Here is a 25,534-nt window from a genome sequence, read left to right as displayed (position 1 = left end):
TTTGATCAACCAAATAATAACATTGTCTAACAGCAGGAGTAACAAAAAGCTCTTTGCCCTGATCTATGCTCAATGTTTATCCTGAGATTCCAGCACATCAGAATATGTACCTAAACTAAGGTATCTTGTAAATCCCCTGTTTGAGTACAACCAGTCATCCATCACATCCATGTTTATCTCCTCAGGTTTAATTGGTTTAGGGGTAGAAAATGGTGATGCACTATCATCAGATCGAATGTCATCTACACATAAAGGTAGACCTGACTCGCTTAGCATGCTGCTTAACTTAGCCTCCATATTGATATCCTGGACGTTATTGTAACATGTACAGATAAGAATCTTGCCCATCTTTCTCCATCCTCTGCTCATAGCACATTTAATTCCCCACGCAACTTGTTTGATAGAACGTAGAGCCTAAATTAGCATTTTAAGAAAAAAGAAGTGTTATTAAGTGAATTATTGCAAGTAAAAAAGAACAAGTAAAGAAATGTTAGTATACCAATCGGGAGAGAGGTGGACCACTGGGCATGTAACCGGTCCAATCGAAGTTATCCAGTGGATAAGGGATGGGATCCCGCAAACCTTGAGCGGACCAAGCATCCAAAAAACAGTGTACATCCCATACTGTTGAAACCAATGACGATATTGTGGCAAAACTTGCCTGGTCAAAATGTTGCTCCTCATCAACCATGCTTTGCCAAACTCTATTGTATTGGTTAACATATTCTGCGTGGAGCTTCCTCCAATCACGTGGTTTCCCTGTATGATTTATTTTATGGAGTTGACGAAGCTTGCTCTCATCATGTGGGGGAGGAGGTGGAATGGTTTGCTTTCTCCCTAGTTGTCTCATCACTCTATCTGGATAATGAAATTCAATGATCCAAAAATGGATGAGAGGTACTCGACTATACCAGAAAGCACGTTCAGCTCTAACTCTTCTTGGCATGGACATCAATAGTCCATTATATGATTCCCAAGAGACCTCATTGTCTTGAACTTGATCCAGCAAGTTCCGATAAAACGCAACACCCGAGTTATGTGGCAGAGGATAAAGTTCCTGGCCACACCATTTTGCTCCAAATGTAGGACAACTCTCAGGGTCTGGCTCTCCCCAACTAATAGGGTTCCTATCTTGATCCACTGGTCGTCCTGGTCTCAACCGCGACCCACACCAATGCTGCAGAAGCACTAATGGACCAGCCATCTCCAATCTCTCTCATTCTGCACCGAAGCTTAATTGTCTATAAAGCACAGCAAGAGTTGCTGCCCCCCAGTTGTACTCCTTTGGTTTATCAAGATCCTGAAGGAATTGCAGGTACATTGCAGTCACTCCATCTCCTAATGTATCCGGGAAAATCATTGACCCAAGAATATCCAAAATGAATGCCCTGGTGTAATGTTCAATTTGTTCTTTTGTTGCATTTTCTGGCATCTCCTTGAACTGATCTCATAATTTCTTTAAGCTGATGGAGTAGTTAGAAGATGTCATCTTTCCCCCGCTTTCCAAGTCACCGTCCGCCTTTCGCTTTTTTTGCTTCATCACTTGTTTTCCTGGAGTAACTCCTAGTAATGTCTCAATTTCATCAACCCATGGCCCCTCTGACTTGCCTATAATAGGCTCACATTGAATTGGTAAGCCCCATAGACAACTCACATCTTGTAGGCTAATTGTCATCTCTCCAACTGGTAAGTGAAATGTGTTAGTCTCAGGCTGCCATCTCTCTACTAATGCTCCAATTAGAAATCTATCAACACTCATCCCAACCATCTGGGAAACTTGATAGAATCCAAGTCTCTTCAGTAGTGGTTGTAACGCCCCGATTTTCGTTCAGAATTAAAAATCATTTAATAATGCATTTCCTAGAAATTAAATAAAAAGTTAAGCAATTTATCCAAGTGAATTATTGGGAGAATTAAAATTTTCCCTTTAAAAATCATTGGCCGGGAATATTTTGTAGTATTCTTTGTGCCCTAAAATACTCTCTGAAATTTCCCGCGAATTTTCGGAGCTCAAGAAGTAATTATAATAATACAAAGTTCATTTAAACCAATTAAATTAAATGAAAAACAAATAAAATCCCTCCCCTCCCCCCCTTGGGCCCGGCCGAATCCCCCTCCCCTCTTCTCTCTATCTGGGCCGGCCTCCTGCCTCCCATCCGCTCGGCCCGCTCGCTCTCTCCCTTGAAAAATCTACATAACCTCCCCCCTCGCCCTTTCTCTCTCCCTTAGGCCGACAAGTGGGACCACGGGACCCACTTGTCAGGCCCATCCCCTTCCTCACGCCGGGCACAACCGCCGCCATGGCCGCCCCGTGCTCCCCACGTCGCCGCCTTCCTCGCGCGGTTCCCTCTCCCGCGCATGCGTGGGCGCGGTCACCGCCCACGTCCGCGCCGTTTCCCCCACGCCCCGCGAAAACCGTTGCCATCCCGAGCTCCACTTCGCCTCCCCACGTCGCCGGCCGATCCCGCCTCTCCCGGGCACGATCTCCATCCCCGAGCCCTATATAAAGCACCCTCGTGCTCCCCTCTTTCGTTTCCCACTCCACCCCGAGCTCCCTGCGCTTTTCCCCGCTCTCCCCACGCCGGTCCCCATCGCCGCCGCTCGCCGGCGTTCTCCAGCCGCGTGCCTCAGCCGCCGCCTCCGTCTCCGCGCTGCGCCGCCGCCACCGCCAGCTTTGCCGCCGCCCGGGCAAGCTCGGCCACCGCTCCATTTCCCCTCTCCACCTCCGTAGCGCCGTAGCCACGCGAACCACCTCTCTCCGCCGCCGCCGACTCCAGCCGCGTCGCGCCGCCGCTTCGGTCGACGCCGACCCGCGCCGTTGCCTCCCTCAGCTCCGCAAGGACGAGGAGGACCTCGGCTGCCACCCCTCTTCGCCGGAAATCCATCGGAGCTCCTCCTTCCTCGGTGGCCGATCGAGGCCGAGCCCGTCCGCCCCATCCCGAGCGACGCCCGTCGCCGGAGCTCCGTCGCGTCGTCTTCCTGAGGAGCCCCGCCGCCACCGTTCCTTGCCGTCGGCCGCCCCTTCGCCGTCGTGCATCTCGGTGAGCACTCCCCTCCCTCTCCCTTTTCCTCCCCTTCGTCGGCCGCCTCCCGGGCGTCCTCGCGACGCGCTGCCGCCGCCGGTGGCCATCCGACCGGGTCGCTGCCGCCGCGCTCCGCGCTACGTGCCCGCGCCGTTGCCGATGGTGCCGGGCAGCCGGTTGCCACCTCCCCCTTGCCGCGCCGCGCTGCTGCTCTCTCGCGTGCGCCGCTTTCGCCCGCGTGAGCTGTCGCCGGCCATCGCCGCGGGTGGCCGCGCCGCCGCGCGCCGTCGTTTGGCCTGCCGGCTTTGAGCCGTGCCTTGCCCCAGCCGCGCCGGCCGTGGCCGTTGGATCGGCTTTGGGCCGATCCAGGCCGTCGGTCCCGTGGACCACTTCCGTGGTCCGGGTCCACGGTGCCGCCTCGGCCGCGGTGGATCGAGTCCACCGTGTGCTTGCCCCTTGTGCCACTGACGAGTGGGGCCCGCCTGTCGGCGCCGGCCCTTTGCTGAAGTCAGCACAGCCTTTTCCTTTGAGAAAATAAATAATAATTGCGCAATAATTCGTGAATAATTATAGAAATTCATTTAAATGGCTCAAAACTTCTAAAATTCATATCTAATTCATTCGAACTCCGAATTGAGCCGTTCAACTTGCAAAATTCATCTAAAATTGAGCTCTACATGTTTGTTTACTTTTTATGTACTGTTTGCTTGGTCTTTATTAGATTTTTTCCTCGTTTTGCGTGCCAGCGTGTAGAATCCGTCGTTTCGGAAGTTCGCGGTCGCAAGGATAAGAGTTTGTAAGATTGTTTGAAGAAGCAAGGCAAGTCACACATTCCCCTTGAGCATGTTGATCCTAATTTATAAATGTTTTACCGTTTACAAATAAATATGCATGTTTTGTTAATTACATGGGATTCAGGTATTACCTATCTGCTCGCTTGTGCCATGTTTACTTGATATCTGCCCTTTGTCAACCGTGGGTAATAAATTGACTAGCTCATGTTACTTATGTGACCTAGCTAGAACTATATGCTTAGCCCTGCTTAAATAACACTAGCTCAGTTGATGGGATAATTACAATATTAGACCTTTTTAGTAGCAGAATGAGCTGCGTGCTCGAGACACCTGGCCATGCTTCATGGTCATAATTATCCAACTAAAATGCGACTACATGGTGGGCTGTGGGTGCATGATTTTGCTAGTCGCACCCCATGGCAATTAAGGACCGGTTCGCGGGATGCCCTGGAAGAACTTATCGTACTTACCACAAGCCAGCGTGGGCAACGGCTGGGCTTGTAGTGTAGCTTTTCTCTAGCCGACGTACCCAGGCGAGGGTGGGCGTGATGGAGTTAGGTCGGCCGGGGTGTCCGGTTGATCGGCTTCCGGATTCACCGCGGCACGAAAGGGGGGCTGCCCGTTGCCTGCTGGGGACGGGGGCGAACCCTAAGGTGTGGTGCGATCGGTTAGAGGGGGTTATGCGAAGGGTCCTGTCACGGCCTCTTTCCGGTATGTCGTGGTGGCATGTCGGCGCACGGAAACGTGTCGTGGGGCTGTGTCTTGTGGGTACAGTTGTACACCTCTGATCAGAGTAAAACTATTCGAATAGCCGAGCCCACGGTTATGGGCGGTCGACCAGATTCACCGTGATTAGTCCCATCTTAATAAATCGACCCAATACACTGTAGTTCAGGTGGGTTGGTTGGGCCTGTTCAACGTGGTGTAGCGTTGATCAGTGGAGATTTAATGTTACTTTAATTACTCAACAGTTTTACTGTTTTGCTCAATAAAATGTTTTACAACCGCCTTTATGCAAATAGCCACAAACCATCCTTGTATCCCCTTGCACATCTGCATCGTTGGTGTGGCTTGCTGAGTATGGTGGTTGTACTCAGTCTTGCTATTATTCCCCCTTTTCAGAAGTGTAGTGCTTCTGAGCTGAAGATGGAGTTAGAGGACCAAGGCTCAGACCCCAGTTGAGTTTTGCCTGTGGAGTGGAGCTGAAGCCCCGCTAGGATCGCCTTTTTCCGCTGCTGTCGTTCTATTTCGGTGTGAGGACTAAGTGCCTCTTCCGTAAGTATTTTACGCTTTATTTACGTTTGGAACTGTATATTACTTGTCGTTTTGTGTACCCTGGCTGGTCCTGGACAGGGATTTAATACGCAAAATAGTCTGGAAATTTGGGTTAAATTTCTGGGCGTGACAGTGGTTCACATAAATAATGGTATGGAATGCCCACGTGGTGATACCTGACACTAACACCATCATTAGCCTGCATACGTAGGATACAAATTAGTCCAATCATTTTTTTTGGAAAGGTATATGACAGAAGCTAGCAATAGCTTACATTTTTCCAAACTTTTGAGATTTTGTGCTGGCAATGAGGCATCCATAGTAAGGCACTGAAACGTTCTGAAACATTTAGTTCAGTTTGCTGAACTAAAGTTTGATCTCCATCCAGTAAGCCTATCTCCTCATCACTTATTGTAATTGACCGACCTAACCCATCTTGATTAGTCCTCATCTTACTAGTTTGTAGCATACAAAAAATTAAGGAAGCATGTCAAACAACGTACAACTGATTTCTTTTTCAGGAACTTATAAACAAGCATCGTAAGATGATTGATCAAAAGTAAAACTAATTTCTAGATTATTTGCACCCTTTTGTTTCCTTATAGTCGCATTGTTATGTTGACGGAAACTAGCTTACAAAGCTTGTTAGGAAGGTAGGATGCCTGTTGCTATTTGCTAATAACTAATCTGTCATTGTCTTATAAAGATAAGCACAAAAATTAACAACTAATGCTTAATGCAGCAGCACTATAATGTATCACTAAAGAAAGAGAATGCCGCACAACGATTTAGTCTCCAATGAAAAAACCAAAAGAGCTCATCATGCAATTAACTAATACATGGCCGTGTAAGACGACTAACCTGATGGCTGAGAGCCAGTCGCGTGGGTGCGTACTTAGAACTGACGACGACGGCAAGCTCGATACCTTAAGACTCGATCAAGAAAAATAACGGGATGGGTACCGCCGCCGCCACCGCCGCCACGCCGCTAAGGTTTGTGGCCGCTGGTTTACTCGTGGGTTTTCAGATTGGGGATTTTACGGTGATAGGATGCAGAAGAACAGGGATACTGTTTTTAGAGCCCTTTGGCCCGTGGGCTATGGACGCAATGAGAATATCGCGTCCGTGAGAAGGCCGGACGCTCTAGATCGGTGGCGTCCGATTGTTTTAATGGGATGATGCAGAATTACGTTGTCCTGCTTATGAATAAAAATCCAATACCTCAGTGTTTACATAAAAAAATATATTTTTTTGTTTTGCTCATATTTAAAAAAATCGGTGCCGCGCTGGTTGTGCAGCAGACGGCTTTAAGAGCAAGTTTAATAGTATAGCACACTGCTAGCTTCAATACATCTATAACCAATCTAATAGCCAATTTATACAATAATTGCTTACTATACTATTAGTATATGGTCCAACTTATCATACACACATTGCGTCTTGAAGTCCGTGCTGCAGCTAGCTATAGATCTGTAGTCCGCTGCTCTTCTCTCTCATCTTTTATCTCATTAAAACTAGCAGGGTGGCCTGCGCAATTGCGCGGCTAGCACCCATACAAAATATTTATTTTTTAATATGATTTTACTTTATATTTATTAAATAACTATCTAGTTGTCTTAAGACTTTAAAAGGTCAAACCTTATCAACCCATTGTTTCTACTTTTATAGATTATAAAAGTCACACCAGTTGCTACTCCTTACTGATGTTACCCCTTTTTTATTTGCTTGCTTAATTTACCACTGTTTTTATTCATTCTCCTTGGAACCTTTAAAATTGGGCCTTATAGTTTTTTGAGTTTATTGTCTCGTTGGGTTTTGCTTTTATAATTTTTGGAAGTCTCATCAAACGCTGCCACTATACTCGTCTACGGTTCGTTCGCTACCTCCTCTCTTTATTGTCGTTGGGATTTTATAAATCGAATATAATCATCGTTTGGGTTCTTTTTTTTTATTTTTCAGAAGTCCCGTACGGCTCACCTGCTGCCTCCCCTCTTTATTGTTATTGAGATATAAAATCAAACATGATTATCATTATTCTTCCTTACTTTTTAGAAGTCTCGAACCTTTAAAAATTGGACATCGTAGTTTTTATAGTTTGTTGTCTCAATGAGTTTCATTTTTATAATTTTCAGAAGTCCCGTCAAACGCTTCCATTATACTCCTCTATAGCCCGTCCAATGTCTCCTCTATTTATAGTTATTTGTTTTTAAAAATCAATAATCATCATTTGGGTTTATTTTTTTTCTTTCTAGAAGTCCCGCCAAACAATCATCGACTTTGGCACTGTATTCTACGGCTCGCTCGCTGCCCCCCCTATTTAGTGTCATTGAGATTTAAAATCAAACGTGATTATCATTAGATTTATTTAATTAATCTTGTGTTCTACCCTATCTGGACTATTCTTTCAATATGCTTTATTTTCTATTTCGAATTTTAATTATTTATAAATTCTATTCCTATTAGAACCCTTGATTATTTGGATTTTAAAAATATAACCTAATCATTCTTTGGTTTTCTTTTTATAGTTTGTAGAAGTCTCGCTAGCCGTCATTGCCCAGTTCCTTTGCCACCCTCGTCTTGTCCTCTTAATAGCAATGTTTTAAATAGCAGGCTAAGACATTTAGCGATTAGCTTCTCAAATAACTATAGCGACAGCTATAGCGGGCTAAATAGAGCTATAGCGGCTAAATTGTATATAAGAGCAAATATCTCAAATAGCTATAGCGGGAGATTTAAAACCCTGCTTAATAGTAATACGATAGAATTCATTTTTTTTATTTTATTCTATATGGTAGTTTTCTTTCTAATTCTAGTTATTTTTAATGGTATTTGGTTGGCCATACAATCGCGATTCATAATGGAAAGGAACATTTACCTATTTATATAACAATCGTATACTAGTATTCTCTTAGGACTTGGAAGTGTAGTTGTCTTTCCTTAGCCGCGCAGGCAGTAAAAGTAAAGTGCTAGAGGTCGGGTCCTTCCACTCCTCATTCAAGCCAGGCGGGAAGGCTGTTTACATACGTATAATCCGCTTGTCAATTCTTTATATCAGACTCACTCGTCAAAGCAATTGAACTTCATCGAGGGAACATGGGCTTTCTTTAGATACTTGAATTTTTATTGTTTTTCTAATTTGAATTTTATTTTATTTTTCATTTCGAATTTAATTAATCTCATGTTATGCCCTAGATAGACTGTTAGTTAAATATTTGCTTATTTTTATTTTGAATTTTAGTTATTTTAAAAAATTGTATTCCTACTTTAACTCTATTTTTTCCTCCAATTAATGTGATAATTTTTATTTCAGATTTCAGCTATTATAAATTTATTCATATTTGAACTTTTATTTTTCTTTTTATAATTTCGTATTTATTTTATTTTTTATCTTAAATTTCAGTTATTTATAAATTATATTCATACTTAATACAATTAATGTGGATTTTTTTAAAAATGACCAAATACTATTTAAAAAAAGAGCGTCGCATAGATAGATTCTTGTTTTTGTTCTCGGGTACTTTTATAATTTTTTAGTATTTTTACAGCTTGTGAGTAGGATTTGCCCGGTACTTATTTCTGGGCAATTATTGTCAACCGTTACAACATATGTCCACCATGAATTGGTGCAGATTGTTCGTTCAAAACAAATTGGTGCAGATTTTTTCTTTTTCTTTTTACTACTTATTTAATTTGGTAATTTCTAGATCTTCTTATATAATATTTGGATGTATTATTAATTATATGTGCCATTGCTGTATGTAGCGGGAAGATTGCCAATCAAGAGGATTGATTTTTTGTTTAGCGGGCTTCTCTGATAAAAAACTGAAATCGTGTTAGTTGTCAGCCTTGTCCGGTTGGGACTTGAGTCTGAATCGGACCCGGACTCTTATATCTGTCCGATCAATCTCAATGGTTAAATTATTGATCTATCATAATTCAATGGTGTAGATTTTTCTCTTTTTCTCTAATTAATGTGGGAATTTCTAGCCCCCACAGCGAAAGTGGTGTCTCCTTTCAAAACTGTTTTAATAATATAATAGATAGATATATTTGTAACTGGCTAGTGGAGTAGTCTGCTATTATACCTGCTCTAATAATCACTATATTTACATGCTGTGATTTACTAGATGTTTAGTGGATGTAACTTATATAGAATACTTAAATTTAATATCGCATCCTTTGTAGTAACAGTCTAACAGATGCCTACAACAGCCCACGCCCAGCAACTGCTGTGAGTTCAGTTTATTGTTATTTTGTAATTAGGGTTTGAAATTTTGGATTTATTGGTGGACTCTTAAGTGATTCTGATCCTTCTTATTGCCATCCCTGTGGATAGGTACAAAACCATATTAGTGGGTTCTAAAAGTGATTCTGATCAGAATCCTTTCCCCTTTCCTCTATCATTCCTTCTTATTGTCATCTTCCTTCCCTATATTTCCCTGTGGATAGGTGTATCACTGGAATCATCAATCAATAACTCCTCTAACCGTACTATTTTTCTCCGATTTTTGAAATTTTTTTGGCTATCCGATGATTTACACGTCGCTCCTCCTCATCCCGGCTCCTCGCGCGCGCCTTCGTGACCGCTCCAGTCCAAAGTTTTTTTTTGGGCGCTGTGGGGACGTGCGCACGCGCCGGTCTTTACGGCGGGTTGGAGCTGGTTTGATTAAAAGGATATTTTGCAAAAAAGTCCTTGTATTTCCACGAAATATCGTATACATCCTTGGACTGGTCACACCCCGTTGTGTTTGTTGCGAAAAAACCCTCGTTTTTCACAAATATACAATGTGAAGAAGAGAAAATTCCGTTTTAGGGGTAGCTCTGTAAAAATAAAAAACGAAGGGGTTTATCCGAAAAACGACCACATATACCCCAGACCCTAACCACGGGCTGTTCCCCACTCCCCCACCGCGCGGCCGCCGCCCCACCCACGCCCCGCGCCCCGTGCTCGGCGCCGGCGCCGGCGCGGGACTCCCCCCGCCTCCATCCGCCCTCCCCCAGTCACCTCCGTCGTCGTCCGCCCTCCACCCGCCGCCGCCGACGTCGTCCGTCCTCCCCTCGCTATCCGTTGCCTCTCCTTGCAGGCCGTGCGACGGCGCGGCTCGTGGCCTCGTCTCCGGTGCCGCCGTAGTCAGATCCGGCCCTCCCGCGGCTGGATCCAGCTCCGCTGCCGCCGGATCTGGCGGCCGGAGGAGACGGCACGACGGAGTAGGATGGCCGCGATAGCTTCGGACGACGAAGCGGCGGAGGCCGACGGGTGCGGCACCATCATCCGCCTTCCCCGCAACACCTCCCTCCCCACTTGTTCTCCCCCCACCCCACCCGCCGGCAATGGGGCTTGTGGCGGCTGCGCATCCGGCCGCACACGGGCACCGCGCCACTGCCGCCCGTCAGAGCTAGCGGGGAGAGGCCGGCCACGCGAAGTAAGGATGGCGAGGGAAGGCAAGGAGTGGGGTGCAGTGGTGGTGATGTCACCGTCGCCTCCCCGGCATGGAGCACGGCACGGCGGCCGCGTCAACGCCGCCTCCTTCTCCGGCGGCATCGTGGCCGGTGTGGCGCCAACGCCACCGCGCTTCCTCACGCCGGCTACTGGATTCCAACTCCGGTCGCCCTCCGGCAGCCGCTACTGCCAAGAGCCCGTGGTAACGCACGATTTCCTCAACACGAGGTGCCGCCGCCGGCCAAACTACGGCGAGGTATGGTCTCTAGGAAGGTTTCCAGGCCTCCACTACGGGTGCGACCCCTAATCTTCTCTTCTACTTCCTACTCTCTGATTCCCTTGGCCAATTGTTCCTGGATGCTCGACTCCCTGCCATGCCGCCGCAGCCGCAGCCGAGATGGCCGGTGCTGCCTGTCCCTGGTTCCGCTTCTTCCTATCCCCTTCCTTCCTCTATTCCCCTGCTTCTCCCTCTCTTCTTCTCTTCCTTTCTCTCTTCCCCTGATCCTCCCTCTCTCTCATCCTAGCCGTTGCCCCGCCTCTCCAATTGCCGCTGCTGCCCGTGGAGATGACTGGTGCCAACCACCACAGAACTCCTGCGGCTACATCCTATCCCCATTGATGAGTAAACTCTTCCTTCCCTATATCATTCTTATGATGATGTTTTGTGTGGTGTTCTCTCTTGTATGATGTTGTGCTGTGAACTGTGATGCATTGGGGATAATTATGGACTAGCGCTAATACTCAACTTGGTGATGTCCTGTGCTCATGGTCTCTGTTGGTTGTAGTGATTTTATTTAGTTGATGCCTATATGCTATGAATGGATAAATGAATGCTCATAATTCTGATGCAAGTGCAGTACTGAAATTAGAAAGGATAATAAAAAAAAGTTGCACTAACATGATTAAGTCCTTGTATATGCTAGCATATAAAAGTAACTGAAATACTGGAATCAGTAGCACACTAGAATGATCAGAACCATATATATATGTTTGAATGTTGATATTATCTAATTTCTGAAATTAGTGACACAGTAATAAAATCGGATTTAAAAATAAGATTTATTGAATAATACAACAATTATATGGTTTTATACTTTGATAATCATGGCAAAAACCTGCGCCATTGATAATGGAATTGTAACCCTTGAAATATAATCTTGAATACAAATAGATAGTGACTGATCGATTTCCTTCAGTGATTTATTTCTACTGTCTTTATGTCCTGATTATTACCCTATATGATTTACTGAACAATAGGTTAACTTATGAAATACTTTATTACAATTTTGATAAATGACTGAGTTTAACTACTGATAAACTGATAACTATGTGTTATAATTTTATTTTGATGCCCTGTCCTAAACATTAGCTTTATTGTATTAAATGATTTGCTACAAAAAATCTAACGTATTGCTGGTTTCTCCTCTCTGGTCTAATGGCGGCGGCTGCGCTGTGGTGTGGTGTGCAGGAAGGGTATCTCGTCGTCGGCGCTGCCGTGCAAGAGGATTCCCCCGAGCTTGCTCAAGAACGCCGCCTCCAATGTGGGTGCCTTCTCCTCCCTCTCTCTCGCTTCCGATTCGATTTGGGGGATTTTCGGATTCTGACACCGTTGGGTTGGTTCGTATTGTAGGTGGAGGAGATGATCATGAAGGCCGCGAAGATGGGTCAGATGTCGTCGCAGATTGGCGTTGTGCTCCGTCACCAGCACGGAATCCCCCTCGTCAAGAGCATCGCCAGTAGCAAGATTCTTCACATCCTCAAGGCCCACGGTGAGATCTCCCCACCCTATGACACTCCCACTTCTATTGATTGCTTCATGCGTTCGTGTGCTGGTTTATGTTGTTTGATTGATGGGTAGGTCTTGCACCGAAGATCCTGGAAGACCTGTACTTCCTGATCAAGAAGGCTGTTGCTATTAGGAAGCATTTGGAGAGGAACAGGAAGGACAAGGACTCAAGTTTCAGGCTTATTCTTGTTGAGAGCAGGATCCACCGCCTCGTCCGCTACTACAAGCGCACAAAGAAGCTCCCACCTACTTTGCGGTCTTGGATTATTTTTCTCGAGTTTTCTACAGTTTTCTCCTGCAGTTTGTACTTTTACAAAGCTTGATAATGTTCTGAATTGACTGCTCATAATATAAGATTACGAATCTGGGCAAGCTTAGTAATTATGGATGTTTGTTTAACAAATAGAATGGTGCTTACTTGAGTAAATCACTCAATACCTGATCAATCAATATACTAGCACAATCTCGCTGATATTATTATCTGCCTTGGATCTCTGTTCTCATTTATAATTGATATTCTGATGACAGCTTCAAATGGATACTCTTCAAAGTCGGCTTGATGTTGAGTTCCTTGTTGCTCACATGTGTTCTGTCAAATTTAAGGAATGGATTGTTGTGCTAGCAACTTTATTGAGACGCGCTGAGGTACTGCCTATCTTTCACATGTTCAACAACTGTGCACACAATTTCAGTAATACTGTTCTTTTGACTAACTTGTGGCAGGCTTCTGCATCTGACAATGCAGTTTTTTTTCTTATTTTGTTTTTTGGATTTTTACCATGTATTGATCGTTTAATGTTTTGTAAGAAGCGTACTCATCCTTGCTGCACACATGCAAAATAGACCAGTGTCATGTGTGCTGATGGCACTGGGAGATCAATTGGACGGACAACAGTTTAACCTGTGTTAATTTAACACATAGCAGATGGAGAGGCGCAGGAATACAATGTAAATAGCATTTTTTGGGGATTTTCCCCTTAGAGCAACATCTTGGAGGCTATGGCAGTTTTTTTCCAGAGAATCAGCTACTCGCCATATTGTTGTACCATTAGTTTGTTGAAACAGATTGGAGTGTGCATCCTTCCCCTTTCTGTAAGCAGATTGAAGTGGGCATTCTTCCCCTTTCTGTAAGCACTTTTTGTAATATGCCTTGCAATCTAATATGTAAAGTATGTACATTGGGAAGGTTATTGTAGATAGTTTTTTTTTTTTACTTTTATCACATGAATCTACTTTATTTCACTCATCGCAGTACTGAATGCATTATCATTCACGAATTTAACTAACTGTTGTCTTTGTAACAAACAACCAATTATTCTTACTATTGTTTTAAAAAAATGTATACTCCCCCTGTTTGTGATACTAACCGTGTCACGTACTTGATTTTATGCTACTGTATCTCATTAAGTTACTTTTAATTAATACTATGTACACATTGACGGGCGCGGCAAGCCGCGCATATTCATCTAGTAAATCTCAATGGCTCAACAAACAGTGTTCGCCTATCAGGAAGATGAAGCTCAACTATGGACCTTACAGTTAAAGCCTGTGCAGATTGCTTTCAAAAGGCATACAATTTAGTTCAAATTTTGCATTCTTGCTGTGAAAACTGTCCATCATCCAAAACTCTGTTGCTATTCTTGCTGCCATCTGCCGTGCTAAATTCCTTCAAAAGAACTATAGATCAGGTACATCCTAGTCATCAAAATACCACATAGTGAAAAATTCTATATGTTCCCCAAAAGCCCTCGAGGAAAACAATGCCGTGCTCCGAGAGAGAACAACAAACAATTGTATTGCTGTGAAAATTTGAGTTCCTTAATACAAATGCAGCCGAGCAAAACCTTTATATTGATACATCCTCTGAACTACCAGCACATCGTAACAGTGATCAGATGTACTTGTTGGTTCCAGACTTCCAGTGCTTTACATATTACAAGAAATTATTGCCCTCACGTGAAACTCATTCCAGGACAGAAACTCTCGTCCATGGTGAGACTTAGCTTGTAATCTAACTGCAAGGCGATCCAATTGAATCTCATACCCTCGGAGAATAAATTTAGGACATGCAAGGACAGAACTGGCCGCCAACCACATCTCAAATCATTATGCATGTGTTCTTTATCCCTCACCAAATAAAGGGGGGAAACTAATCTAGAGTACACTATATTCATTTGGTCTGGGATCCATCAATAACCCATTGCCACACCTTCAGCTCACCAGTTCCATCCCCAGTAAAAAATAAACCACTAGGACCAACTTGTATTGCCCTTATTTCCTGTTTTGAGAATATCCTGCCCCTATCACTGAACCTACAAACCCAAAAGGAGCCACTTCAGATAAACATCAGAAGTAAAACAAAATAATCTTAGCAAGACAACTTTCTTACGATGGCAGGTCATATAGTCGGACAGTGTTGTCATTTAGTGAACATAGTAGCACAGGTTTTGATTGTGCATCAGGCATGCCACTTAGGGCAAGTGCTCCCTACAGATAAAACAAAGCCATCAGAGCATTGGAAATTGAAATGAAGAAATTTGACAGAAGTAAAGGGCATGCGTGTTTCCAAATTTTGTGCAAGGCAGATGCCATACTATATTAATAATGGAAAGGATTGGTTTCTCAAAGGCAAAAGTGTGTGACCATGAAAGGACACACTCTTATGGAACTAGTACTGACGGAACAGAAGTGATTATTCAAAATTCAAAATGCCAGCACACCAATGTGGTATTAGTGTAGTTATAGTACATGACTCGTATAACATGTCATTTTACCTGTGTACAGATTTCATTGGATTTATTAACTTCCATTTAAAGCATTCAATCTGGCATACATCGCCAGACTTACTTGTGTTACAAATAATAAGGAACATGTATTTTTACTAATAGATGATGCTTGTAAACACATTTATATTTTAGGCAGTTACATGAAGTATCCTGCAAATCACTACATGAATATTGGCTATGTGAATCACTACAGAAATATTGGCTCTGTAGCAGGAAAGGGTGGCAGGCAAAGCCATTAGAAAACTCACAAATCAAGTTCTGATGTCATACGCAGGGGGCAGAGACAGGAAAGGGCAAGCAGGGATTCGGCCTCCCTCAATTTCTAATAATTCACACTAATTATTTTTGCTTTTATGAAATATCATAACTAGTATTATCAGCCCCCTCCAATAAATATTTTTTTACGCTTCTGGCTCTGCCACCAGTCATACCATGACATGCAGGCTAGGTGCTCATTGCACCTCAGTGGCCCAACTAGTGCCTAGTGCCTTCATTAACTTTGGTAGCTTGCGGCTCTTGTGTAATAAGGGCACTAACTTGTATAGAAGCTAGATAAAGCATGCAAATAAACATCTAAATGTTGAAATGATTAAATTGCCAGTTTAATTGTTGTTGAAGTGCTGGCAAAACCAGTGAACTGATCCAATTCGCTCAATGGTCCAGCTCTAATAGTTATATTTTGAGATGGAGGGAGTAATAGCTGTCTTAATAGTAGACAAATTGCTAATCTGTATGTAAAACATTTAGCATGGGGAAGTGTAAAGGAAATCCTAACGGTAAGTTCAAAGGAGTATAAACAGGATCACTGATCAGTATTATTTATATTCCATAATAAACAGGGCGGGAGATGACACCCATTACATAAAACCATAAAATGGTACTGTCTAGAAGTTCGCCAGAAAGGGTAACATGTTTTTGTGAAAATGAACAAATTAAATATAATAAGGATTTAGTACATCAGGGTGTAACAGAACATAACCCCTGTGCAATCGCTTATTAAGAGTATTGAGTATCGAGTCACATACATGCTCCTCTTTGTGTGTATATGTTACTTCCAAGCTTCCACTTTCTGTAGCTGCCCAAACCTGAAGAGAAACACAGCGTAGAAGTATGAATGCACTGAAAGGATAAAACGTGATTACAGATATGATGTTAGAAGAACAGGAACAAAATGAACGAGTGTGAAATGCAATGAAAAGGGTAAGATATGGAATGTGAAGACATATCTGCAAAATTATTAAACAACATAAAGTCAAGGACAGAGACTAACTTTTATTGTTTGATCCAAGGAACATGATAATAGGAATTGATCCCAACACAATACAGACATAACAACACCTGTATGATCAGAAAGAGTCTGTATGCACTGCAGTGTTGCCAAATCCCACACCTGAAATATTATGCCTTCTGTCATTACTATTTGTAAAGTGAATAGAACATCATTCTCATCTTATGGAACGACGTATGTGCAATCGAATGGAAAGAAAACATATATGCAGAAAAATATATGATGATAAACAAAACGAGTATTTTCACCATACTTGTAACCAGGATTGAGTATATACCCCATGATTAACACTAAGAAAACCTATACCTCAAAAATACCTCCCGGAAAGTGGAAATAAGTAGATAATATCCCTTAAAAATGAATCCATACGACAATACATGTACATCAAAACAGAATAGGTAACTCAAGCTATGTTAAGATTGAAGGGACCAAAATTACTAGGAAAACTTACAATCATCGCACCATGAAAATAACATTCCAGTATTCAAATATAACATAGAGATTTTCAATAATATTGGGACCATGCCACGAGGGACCATTTGTATGTATTATAAGTTTATAACAGGAGCAATTCTTGGTACTGGTGATTTATAGTGCTGCTGATGAGTAATTTCCAAAATACTAGTTGCAAATGTTCTTCGTGCCAGTTGACATATCACAACAAAATGTGCACGTCAACCAACAGTAGAATAATGCAAGTGCATGTCCTAAGTAAATTATGATGCAAGCTTGCAGCGCCTGTAGTAGCCTAAACCAGGTGCAGATTTGTACCTCAGCTTTGATTGCATTTATTCTGAGAAAATATATAAGAAACAACTTACTTATGTATGCTTGTTGCCCGAAGATAAATCAATTAGCAATATGTACTATTTAAATTTATTAGAGAAAGCTAGAAGTGTATATGCACAGTATAAAAGATCTATTGATAATGCAAAATTATACACTGTGAACTTCAACAATTGGAAACATAACAGATGGATGCAATTAAGTGGGGAAGTTTATATATGCAACAGAGCTTCCAACAGCAAGTGTATCTGTTTAAGAGTAAACATGAATAGGTGTGAACCAAGAGTCAAAAGTTCTCCTTACTCTAATTGTTTTGTCCATTGAAGCAGAGTAAAGCCTCATGGCTCCTACTACTAATGAAACGACAGCAAGCTGGTGCCCAACAAGAGAGGCAGCTGGTTCAAAACCATTTGTTGCAGCGCTGAATCTCCAGGCCAAAATCCGTCCATCCTGCACCAAGGGCATCACGAGTGAATGATTCGACAATAAAAATGTTAGGACCAAACGTAAGCAAAATGAATGTGAAGTTTACTTGTGTTGCGGCAAAGAGTAGCTCATTTCCAACAGCGAGTGCATAGACTTGCCCCGTTGGCCCAGTAAGGTTCATTTCCGCTTGTGTTTGCATATTCCAAACCTATACCAAGTACCAATAGATCAGGCAGATAGACACACACATGAACACCATTACACCAATAGTGCTGAAGCAAAGTCACAAATCTCAGGTCTAATCGCCCTACCTTCACAGCATCTGGAATCCCAACAAATAACCATGGCCCCTCACTGATCATGCACCCGATCTCACGTCCCATATTGATGACACCAGCACACTAACACAGGACCATATAGCAGATAGTATAAAGTAATGTCACACAGAACAGAAGAGCCTCTGAAGGGTACATTTCAATGATGCCTCAGCTACCTGCCCAGTTTGGCAATCCCACATGCGCACAGTTCCGTCCTTACTCCCAGAATACAGCTTGTCTGACCCAGCCGGCAGTGCAATCCCTGTCACAACCTGATGGAATACACAACAATTGGAGTTAGAATGCTAGGTTTTTTTTCTTTTTTTACCAGACGAGCGCATTGATCTGGGAAGCGAGCACCTTCTCGTGGCCCTGGAGCGGAGTAAGCATCGTGATGCTATCGCTCATGGAGTAGGAGTGAGGGTATCGGCACTTCTCCCCGTAGCTGCAGTCGCCGGCGAGGAAGTACCTGCAGGGCCGATCGGGCACCTTGTGCCTCGGGCCACCATCCGCACCTCCGGGGCCCCTCCCCCATTTGTTCGGGCCCCCGGCGCCGCCGGCGCCGCGGCCCCCTCCACCTCCTGAGTGGGGATTCCTCCAGACGTTCCCGCCGCCGCCGCTTTGGCTCGGGCGCTTGGCTGTCGCCTCGGGGAGCTCGCTGTGGAGGTAAGGGCAGGGGAAGCGATTGCATCGGCCGGCGCGCCAGTGGATGCAGACCTTCCCGGAGGTGGACGAGGAGGCGGCGCCGTTGGCCGGGCCGAGGCGGTGGTGCACGCGCTTGTTGCCGAAGCGACCGTCGGTCTCTATGTCCATGGGCGGCGCGCCTAGGGTTTGGTGGGGCGCGGGACAGAGGCGCGAAAGGGGGAGGAGGCAATCGGATATAGCTGGTGGTATAGGCGGGCGGCGGCAGCGGCTAAGGGAAGCGCCGATATACGGGAGCGAGTCGCGTGGAGGCGACGCGGCGAGGGCTCGCCGGAGTGGGTAGGAAGATCCGGATCGGAGAGAGAGAAGAGAAGAGAGAGGAGAGGAGAAGGCACTGATGGGTGGCCCTTTTTTCCCAGGGTCGCGCGACTGCGGGTGAGCTGAGATGGGTTCTAGTTCTACATGGCCCGTACCGCGTGAGGACGCGGCCTATATATGTGGCTTCTGACGGGAATAAGTTCATTTGAGGCCCCTTAACTTGACAACGAATCCGAATTTCGTCCTTCAACCAAAAAATCAGATACAACAGGTCCCTAACTTACAAACCAGTGTAAATGAGGTCCCTCAGGAGTATTATCCCTGGGCTTTAGCTGACGTGGTGCCTACGTGGCCTTTTTTACTAGGTCTTCGTCTTATGTGGGATTGACGTGGCGCTTACGTCGCACTTTGATCCAGGAAAAAGTAAAACATGTGGGGCCCACATATCAATTACATAAAAAAATAATTTTAAAAAAGATGGGGTCCATGTGGGACCCACTTGTCAACCGGCTGAGACAGGGGGGACCCATGTGAGCCTCGCATGTCAGCCGCAAGAGTCAACACTGGTGGGATGGAGAAGAGACATCGGAGGAGAAGGTGTGAAGTGCAGTGGATGCAGTGCCAGCGAAACGGGTGTTGATGCAGCGGAAGAAATCGCCGGAGTCGGCCAAGAAGCCCCTCTTCACGCATCCCTCCTGCTCGTCATCCTCCACCCTTCACGACCCTGACCATCCGAAAGCCGCCTCCACCGCCCACATCTCCACCTCCTATCGGCACAAATCCATCCATCCACAACCGTGCCCCGCTGCCCTTCTCTCCCCCCCCTCCCCGCCTTCTCCCACTACAAATCCATCTTAGCGACGGCGGGTGCAGCTCAGGAAGGTGACGGTGGCGGCGGCTCAACGATGGCGGTTGTGTCTAGGGAAGGTGACAGTGATGGTAAGGAGAGCGGATCCGCCACAGCTGGGCCTCGGAGCACGAATCCCTCGTCGTCGCAGCCTTCCTCCTTGTCGTCGCAGCCATCTTCCTCTCTCCCTCATGCATTGGTGGCGGTGGCAGTGGCGGTGGCGGTTGGAGCGGTGGCTGGCCCTCGGGAGCACTACCTCAAATGGATCTCGTCGTTGGGATGCCGACAATAATGTCTCTCGTTGCTATGGTCGTTGACGGCAGTAGCTAGCCGGCAAGAGAACTCGAGAAGAGAGGAGGGAAGAAGGAGAAGGAGGCAACGACGCGCCATTGTCCGCGGAGATAGAGGGTGGGACTCATTGACAAGGTCCCACTAGTTTTTATCTTTTGTCTGATTGGCATGTGGGCCCCACATTTTGTTTTGATTTTAAATTTTTATATTTTTCTTCCAGTGTCACATTACCGTCATGTAAGACAAGGACTAAGTCAAACTAGCCACCTAGGTGCCATGTCAACCGAGACCGTCATCCAAACCATCTTGGGATTTTATTTGCACTGGTTTTGACATTGAGGGACCCAATGTATCTGGTACTGCGGTTCAGGGATTTAAATCGAACTTGCTATCAAGTTAAGGGACCAAAATGAACTTATTCACAGCGTATTGCAGTCCTTTGGGCTGAACTTTCAGAATGGTCTATTTGAGAAGGAGACATTTCACTTGATGGGCCTCAAGAAAAAACTTACCTTGTTCGGTTCACGTCAGCAGGCAGCAACAACCTTAAGGGTATGTTTGGAAGAGTGTCCCGTCCAATTCTCAAAAAAAAAAAAAAAGTGTCCCATCCAGATTATGAGAAACTTGTAATAACTATAGAATAGTAGAAAATAGATTAGAAGCCAGTCACTGGTTTTTCTAGCTTCTTCAAACTCACACAAACTGCATTTCTACCAGCTGCATTTCCACCTTAAATAGTCCCAAGCATAAAACCAGGCCTAAACTATGTGGGATGCTCAAAACCGGCCCAGCTAATTTCGCCCAGTAGTATAGAGCAGCCAATTCAAGAGTTCCAAGTCTTCAACTTGTGTATGCAAGTGTGTATGGCTTTGAAGACTTGCAGCGTTGGACGGCCGAAAAGACCAGCTAAGCATCATTGGCTTGGACTGTTGAATCGCTCATGTTTGACCTTAGCCAAATCCAAAACAAACCAAGTCTTGGAATTTCAGCTCTGTGCTAAGCATGACGAGTGTACTCCAGTTCGAGTCAATAGATATACTTCTCTACTTTGACCATACGGGTTTCGCATCAAACAAAAAGAAATACGTGTTATAGGTCAACTTAAATTTGTTATTCCCCGGCTCTTAGTCGGCACAAAATGTTTGAGCATGCAGCAAAGACAGATCTAACACTCAAGCTTCTGACACTCCGATTCATGAAAAAATTTCATCAACCAAATGATGAATTCAGGGCATATCCAGAAAAAGAGAAAAAAAATGGAAACCAAAAAATGAAATGGATAAGTCTATCGTGGGTCGTGGCCCATCGCACACCGGCACAGCCACACAAATCACAGCCTCCTTCAAACCGGCAGCCGGCGCCGGCTGCTGATCCTCTCCATCGCCGCCGTGGCCGTGCTGCCGGCGTGCCTCCAAATGACTCCGCCCGGCAGTATCAGCACCACCTCGTCGAACCTTCGGGCCCAGCAAAAACCCTCAATTCCCAAGAAACCGTGTGCTTTCGGAGCGCCACCGAGACACCTGCATCGCCCGTGCAAGAAGAACGCTGCCGTCTCGGTGGCGTGCACCGGGCAAGGCGAACAACGATCCAGCCCTGCCATCGCGGCGCCGCAGGAGGCTCAGGCAGGCACGTTTAGCGTCGAGTTCCGGACGCGGGACGGGTGCCGGCTGGGCATCTCCAGGTACCCGGACTTCGCGTACAACGCCCAGGGCGGCCGCGGCGTCGGCGTCGTCGCCAGCAGCGGCGAGGATAGTGGCACGGTTCTGGTCGAGTTCGACGTGTCAAGCCTGTACATCCCGGCGATGTCCGGCGCGACGACCAAGTTCCTCGGGCTGCCGCTGCCGCCGTTCCTCAAGATCGACATCTTGCCCGAGGCTCTCCGCGGAAACATCGATCCAACAAGTGGTCAGGTAATATCCATGTGGTTGTCTCGTCACAGTTATGCGCATGTGTGCTCTAGATTTCTTCAGGCAAGCAGTCAGGCAGAACATCTGAACAATCTCTGGAGAAAAACAGAGCAGAGACATTGCTGTAAGAATAATCACGATCATGAATGATCGTGCTCGTTTCAGGTTGATCTGAAGTTCAGGTCGAGGTTCTGCTTCTCGGTTGGAAGCATCTACCGAGCACCGCCGCTGTTCGTCGACACAACGCTGACCTCCGAGGAGTCCAGTGGAGCCATAAGACGAGGAACTGGAGAAAGGATGGACGGCGAAGGGAGATGCAAGCTGGTAGGGGTGGCCGTCGTCGACCCCATTGATGACGTCTTCATGAACACCTTCCTCAGCCTGCCGACCGAGTGCATCGCTTACTTGAACGCCACCATCTCCATCACTGAACCAAGCTGATCTTGCCTGTTTCAGTTGGTTGTATAGATCTTAATGCGTGGTGAAACGCATGAATGTTGCAGGACGAAACTTGCACGGAAAAGAACAGACTGTACTATTGTAGTATTGGCCAAGGGAATGCCTCTTATTCATACAGATTTTATTTTTTTGAACGACTCATTCATACAGATATTATAAAAGTGGTAAATCCTAGAGAGGATTAATTTTTTTTCTTGAAAATCAGAGTAGGTGTTGGGCCATCCGACATTAGTAGATTTTAAATCTGCTACACTTTTGAGGCAGTTCTCATTATCTACAGCTGGACAAATTTTTATCCAATTTTTCACCCTAATAGAATGCACCATAGTGCTAACTGCTAAGGCCCTGTTCGGCAGTGAGTTTAGGGGTGACAACTCTATTGTTTTCCGTTAGCACGTTTTCTAAATTACTAAATAGTGTATTTTTTCAAAAACTTTTTATATAAAAGTTTATTTAAAAATCAAATAAACCATTTTTTAAGTTTGTAATAATTAACGTTTAATTAATCATGTTCTAATGACTTATCTCGTTTCTGTGTGCCGTGAAAAAATCCACTCCAACTCACTATCGAACCCAAGCCCAAGTGTCAACAAGTAACCAAAATGTCTTCTCCATTGTAGAAAATTCAATGTATGCCACCTAATCTAGGACGAAATAATAAATTGGGCATCCATCCGATTTGAAGAAAAAAAATAGGGCAATGTTTTGTTGCTTGAAAAATAATGTTTCATAACTTGGAGAAAAATGTTTAAAAAGATGCAACATTCAACAAAATTGATTGCGCCACCAACAACCAATATGTAGAACATCGAAGAAACAAAAATTGCAACATATATTGAGAAAAATTATTGTTGAGCACCTTTGAAATGTTGGAGGACCCGACGCATGCCTATGATAAGGCAGTGTGCATCATGTGCAAGTGCAATATCTGGTAAGACATAGTGAGATAGTCGAACACGTTAAAAGCTGGTCTAAAAAAGTTAAAAAAAAGGAGCTTATTCTCATTGGACAAATAATTTCAGAATGAAAAGTCGAAGGGGGTTCATTGATTAAAATGTTATGTCTTGTATGTCTCACCACAAATATACAACAACAAATTTAATTAAATGTACACGTCTTGCCCCCCTCCCCCCCTCGCGGCGCGAATTTAGCTACAAATAGTTTTGTATTGTCATTCATAACTGAATTTAATTTTTTTTCTTCTTATTTTTTAATCGACTTTGGAATTGAAATTTTGCAAGATGATATATGCCTATTATATCAGATTCATTGATTTTGGTTTTTTTTAAAATTATCTGCTTAATATTTAAGGACATATTAGTGTGAGTGCCCTCGAGTTATAAAATATCAACTATGGTGAGCAATTGGATAGTAGACCCAATAGCGGATCCACTGCCCGGCTAGTGCTCGGGCTCGCTGGAGAAATCTATATCTATCTATAACTAATATAAATATTGGTATTTTTCCGGTCATCACAGTCCGATTGGTCCATCCGTGTGATTTTTTTTCAGTCCGATTTCGTCCATCGCCCCCAAAAAAAAAATCAACCACCCTGCCTTTTTCAGTCCGATTTTGTCCGTCGCCCCCCAAAAAATCAATCACTATTTGCCTCCAAAATCAACCACAATCATCCAAGAAGAACAACAACAACATACACCACATCCAAGAACAACAACAATAACGAAATCATCCAAGAACAACAACAATCACAACATACATAACAGAAGTTCACTCCCATGCTGCCGGATCCGCCCTCGGCCGCCACAACCGCGCCGGACGGAGAAGACAGACGGCGAAGGAAGCCGCCGTTCCTGGATCCACCCTCAGTAGACGCCACCACCGTCAGATCCACCCGCGACCACTGCGCCAGAGGGAGAAGAGGCCACCACCGCCGCCGGATCCGCCCGCGGTTGCCGCCACCGCTGACGGATCTACCCGCGTACGCCGCACATGCCGTCGTCGCAGTCGACGCTGCCGTAGGGACGGCCGTCGCCGAGGGAGCGCGAATGCCGCCGATGCCATTGTCGGGAGCGGTCCGCCGTCTCCGCCGCACCCCACCGTCGCCGCCGCAAGGACGGTTGGCCGCCGGCGGCTCCCCTCCTTCTAGATCCACCGTCAGTGGTGGGAGAGAGCGCCACCGCTGCCTCCCCTCCCGCTAGATCCACCGCCGGTGGTCAGGGTGGGTGCCGCCGCCGCCGGCCGGGGGAGGAAGGCCGCCGCTCGGGGGGAAGGGCGTCGCTCGCGGGAGGAAGGCCGCCGTTCGGGGGGAAGGGCGCCGCCACCGCCGCTCGGGTAAGGTCGAGAGAGGGAGAGAGCATCGGGGGCGCGGAGGGGAGGGCGGCGAAGAGAGAGAAGGGAGGGAAGGAAATGGGCTAGGGTTTCGGCGGCAGAGGAAAGAGATGGGGTTTTGTTTCCCCGATCTCGACGCTCGGCCGTCTGATCAAAACCCTAGAGATCAGACGGCTGGCGTCGTCCGGGCTGAAATAGGCCCAAGAGGGATCGAGAGCGAGGCCACTTTTCAGGCCCAAGCCCAGGTTGCGGCCTGGGGAGGGGAAGTGCTCCCGCGCGACCCAAAAGGCCGTGGGCCGACCGACAAGGGCTGGAAATAAGTCTATTTTTGGTCCCTCGGGCCGAAGTAAAAGAAAAGAAGTTCATTTTTAGTACTTCATTTTTTCAGAAGCATTTACAATTATAGTGATTGAATGTGTTTATTTCTAACCAAACTTAAAAGGAAGGATTTTCTTTCTTTTTCTAATTAAATAATTATTAAATGATTTTTGTATTATTAAAATTAGCAATTAAGCTCTGAAAATTCCAATAAAATTCCAAAGAGCGTAACTAATCATGGAGAATTTTAAAAAATTAAATTTAACCCTTATATTTTATTTCTCACACTTGCTTTACTTGTAAATTTATTTAATTATACACATACTTACTTAAAAATACCAAATATTTCAGCAAATTTATATTTTAATTAATTGCATACTTTTCTGATCTATACTCTTCCTATTGCAACGCACGGGCACTTTTGCTAGTCTCCATTAAAATTTAATATTAATGAGTAAATTACTGATGAAAATTTTGTATCATAGTTATGTTGAAGTTTGCCCGGACTCAAAATAGACCTATACATGCACATGACAACAGAG

At 45.0% G+C, this 25,534-nt stretch overlaps 3 protein-coding genes and 1 pseudogene across 5 annotated transcripts; 2 read left to right on the top strand and 2 right to left on the bottom strand.

Annotated features, from left to right (window-relative positions):
• Window positions 1–849: 849 nt before the first annotated feature.
• Window positions 850–5,543, bottom strand: LOC107280017 (protein MAIN-LIKE 2-like; annotated as a pseudogene).
• A 4,459-nt stretch (window positions 5,544–10,002) lies between these two features.
• LOC4330309 (uncharacterized) lies at window positions 10,003–13,508 on the top strand. 3 transcript variants are annotated; one of them, XM_015771460.3, is made up of 6 exons: window positions 10,026–10,826; window positions 12,001–12,073; window positions 12,163–12,301; window positions 12,391–12,574; window positions 12,847–12,963; window positions 13,244–13,508. In XM_015771460.3, the coding sequence occupies exons 1-5, from the start codon at window positions 10,306–10,308 to the stop codon at window positions 12,938–12,940; spliced, it is 1,011 nt and encodes a 336-aa protein (XP_015626946.1). In that variant the 5' UTR covers window positions 10,026–10,305; the 3' UTR covers window positions 12,941–12,963; window positions 13,244–13,508. The 3 variants fall into 3 exon arrangements, with proteins under 3 accessions (XP_015626944.1, XP_015626946.1, XP_015626945.1); XM_015771459.3 differs by having other exon boundaries at window positions 13,042–13,508; XM_015771458.3 differs by having other exon boundaries at window positions 10,003–10,826; window positions 12,847–13,508.
• Window positions 13,509–14,096: 588 nt separating this feature from the next.
• On the bottom strand, window positions 14,097–19,027 carry LOC9271844 (zinc finger CCCH domain-containing protein 17-like). The gene is made up of 9 exons (NM_001428235.1): window positions 18,282–19,027; window positions 18,098–18,193; window positions 17,916–18,005; window positions 17,711–17,812; window positions 17,482–17,628; window positions 16,375–16,494; window positions 16,130–16,189; window positions 14,708–14,805; window positions 14,097–14,630 (listed from the first exon to the last, which is right to left on the bottom strand). The coding sequence occupies exons 1-9, from the start codon at window positions 18,732–18,734 to the stop codon at window positions 14,489–14,491; spliced, it is 1,308 nt and encodes a 435-aa protein (NP_001415164.1). The 5' UTR covers window positions 18,735–19,027; the 3' UTR covers window positions 14,097–14,488.
• Window positions 19,028–21,328: 2,301 nt separating this feature from the next.
• LOC4330307 (uncharacterized) lies at window positions 21,329–22,499 on the top strand. The gene is made up of 2 exons (NM_001424576.1): window positions 21,329–21,929; window positions 22,092–22,499. The coding sequence occupies exons 1-2, from the start codon at window positions 21,435–21,437 to the stop codon at window positions 22,365–22,367; spliced, it is 771 nt and encodes a 256-aa protein (NP_001411505.1). The 5' UTR covers window positions 21,329–21,434; the 3' UTR covers window positions 22,368–22,499.
• Window positions 22,500–25,534: the final 3,035 nt, after the last annotated feature.

This window comes from Oryza sativa, chromosome 2 (assembly GCF_034140825.1).
Source record: "Oryza sativa Japonica Group chromosome 2, ASM3414082v1".
In the NCBI taxonomy this organism is placed as follows: Eukaryota; Viridiplantae; Streptophyta; class Magnoliopsida; order Poales; family Poaceae; genus Oryza; species Oryza sativa.
This window is presented reverse-complemented; position numbering and strand designations above follow the sequence as displayed.

Bases quoted from the DNA above. Each gene is read 5' to 3' on its own strand.
- LOC4330307 (NM_001424576.1), top strand. From the start codon at position 21,435: ATGACTCCGCCCGGCAGTATCAGCACCACCTCGTCGAACCTTCGGGCC. The intron at 21,930-22,091 runs GTAATATCCATG...TGCTCGTTTCAG, and splicing joins TCGATCCAACAAGTGGTCAG to GTTGATCTGAAGTTCAGGTC.
- LOC4330309 (XM_015771458.3), top strand. From the start codon at position 10,306: ATGGCCGCGATAGCTTCGGACGACGAAGCGGCGGAGGCCGACGGGTGC. The intron at 12,074-12,162 runs GTGGGTGCCTTC...TTCGTATTGTAG, and splicing joins TCAAGAACGCCGCCTCCAAT to GTGGAGGAGATGATCATGAA. The intron at 12,575-12,846 runs GTCTTGGATTAT...TTCTGATGACAG, and splicing joins AAGCTCCCACCTACTTTGCG to CTTCAAATGGATACTCTTCA.
- LOC9271844 (NM_001428235.1), bottom strand. From the start codon at position 18,734: ATGGACATAGAGACCGACGGTCGCTTCGGCAACAAGCGCGTGCACCAC. The intron at 17,813-17,915 runs GTAGGGCGATTA...TACTTGGTATAG, and splicing joins GGATTCCAGATGCTGTGAAG to GTTTGGAATATGCAAACACA. The intron at 16,495-17,481 runs GTAAGGAGAACT...ATAATATTTCAG, and splicing joins CAATGGACAAAACAATTAGA to GTGTGGGATTTGGCAACACT.